The sequence below is a fragment of the Nilaparvata lugens genome, chromosome 3 (assembly GCF_014356525.2).
Source record: "Nilaparvata lugens isolate BPH chromosome 3, ASM1435652v1, whole genome shotgun sequence".
Lineage (NCBI taxonomy): Eukaryota > Metazoa > Arthropoda > Insecta > Hemiptera > Delphacidae > Nilaparvata > Nilaparvata lugens.
In genome coordinates, this window is record NC_052506.1 from 10,328,443 (window position 1) to 10,330,301 (window position 1,859).

General features: G+C 33.6%; 1 protein-coding gene across 1 annotated transcript; it reads right to left on the reverse strand.

Annotated features, from left to right (window-relative positions):
* Positions 1-1,131: 1,131 nt before the first annotated feature.
* Positions 1,132-1,618, reverse strand: LOC120350711 (V-type proton ATPase subunit G-like). Its single transcript, XM_039425349.1, has one exon. The coding sequence runs from the start codon at positions 1,562-1,564 to the stop codon at positions 1,280-1,282; it is 285 nt and encodes a 94-aa protein (XP_039281283.1). The 5' UTR covers positions 1,565-1,618; the 3' UTR covers positions 1,132-1,279.
* Positions 1,619-1,859: the final 241 nt, after the last annotated feature.

A 1,859-nucleotide genomic window follows, 5' to 3' on the forward strand; every position in this document is an offset into this window, starting at 1 on the left:
AAGCGATTCTCTCCATCTTATTTAAATGTAATGGAGTCTCCACTCCAATACCCTTCCCTTTCATCCAGAATTTCTGCTTTGTAATCTCCACTACTATGTATATCTATTAGGAATTCGAAATCTACATCTTTCTCCTTCCTAAAAGCTCTTAATCCCTTGATAAAATATATTCAGATTCTTGCTTACTCATTCAACAGAAATTTAAGGGTGCAGAGTTAATAAATTAACTAGGATTCTTAGATGATACAGGAGTATCATTCACTCACTGAGACCATTCAGGTTTAAACGAATCCAAGATTGAAATTTTAGCAGAAATATTTTTTCCTTATTCAAACATTGCTATCCATTGAACGTCTTGAGAACCAAGAGAAAGACAGGGAAGAGGTAAGAGTAATCCAATCGCAAATATGACTGGAAATTTGTCAATATCGCTTATATATTAAGCTGCATAGCAATAATTGGAATGTCGAAGGAAACAACCGTATTCTAGAAGTAGATAGGTTACCTTATTTTTTCCCTCCCTATCATTTTGATGATTTACTTATTAATATAGTATGAATCAATAAAAGGAGATACAGATGGTATTATGAAGTGATGATACTTTATAACATAAAATTATAGGAGTAAAATTATTGAAGCAGGAGCACTACATGTCAATCTGATAAATCTGGAGTTCACATACTCACGATTACAAGAAACAAAGAAATCATTAGTTTATGACTAGAACTGCTGATTGTTTAGAATCACATTGTTTTCCGAATTCAAACTACGCAAAGAGTTCGAATAATTCAAATCTATGAATCGTTATTAAAATTATTACATACATATGTTTCCAAATTACGTGAATTGCTTCAATATTACCGGTATTTAATTTCAAGGTGGGTTTAGTGACACACATCACACAACCGGCTTGAACACAGAAATACAATATGTACTTTAAATCCAAATTGAAACCAAATTTGAAGCATTAATTAATTCAAAATATGAAAAACCTTCATGAATTTTAACAATAGCCAAAAGTTTTACACTCAAACTTCATCACCAACAAAATATGTATTATATATATATATAAATTTATAATTATAGTTTATAATAAATTGGATAAAATACTGTACATTCAATATTTTTTTGAGTATATAGATATATTTTCTAATCGCAACAACAGTTATTGAATACAGAATTATAGCCCAAAACGTTTTTACCCACTTGTGCTCTCCGGCTCTGTAATTGACATGAACTTCTGGTTTGATATCGTAGACCAGTTCAAGAATTTTCTTGATTACCTGTTCCTTGTGCCCACAATGGCTTCGTTCATGGCATCAATTTTAATCTTGGTGTCGGCCTCAATGTGAGCAGTCACGTCTTCTCTGGAGCCCATGTGTTTAGCCTCGAATTCGCGGAACAGCTTCTCCCGCTCGGCTCTGTACTTCTCGATCTCTTCCTGAGTCTCCTCCTTGACTTCTTTGAGACGACGGACCTTCTTCTTCTTGGCCTCAGCTACTTTTTCAGCTGCCCTTTTCTCCACTGTTAATAATTGTTGGATACCTTGAGTTTGACTAGCCATTATGTTTTTAAAAATTAATACCTCTTTATAGTACAAGTTTGTCAGACAAGTGGAAGAATATGTCTGTACTGTATGAAAACTAATTTAATAGTACTTTATGTAACAAGTCCGGTAACAATAATTTACCGCATAAGTATGATTGTTTCTGCCCGAAACGTAGTTGAGGGCAGAATTATCATACGAATGCGGTAAATACGTTACCGTACAATATTTTTGTCATACTTATCTGAGAAAGAATAATATTGCTGAGAAACAGAAACCATTACCTGCTGCTGCTCGAGCTACTGCATTCTAT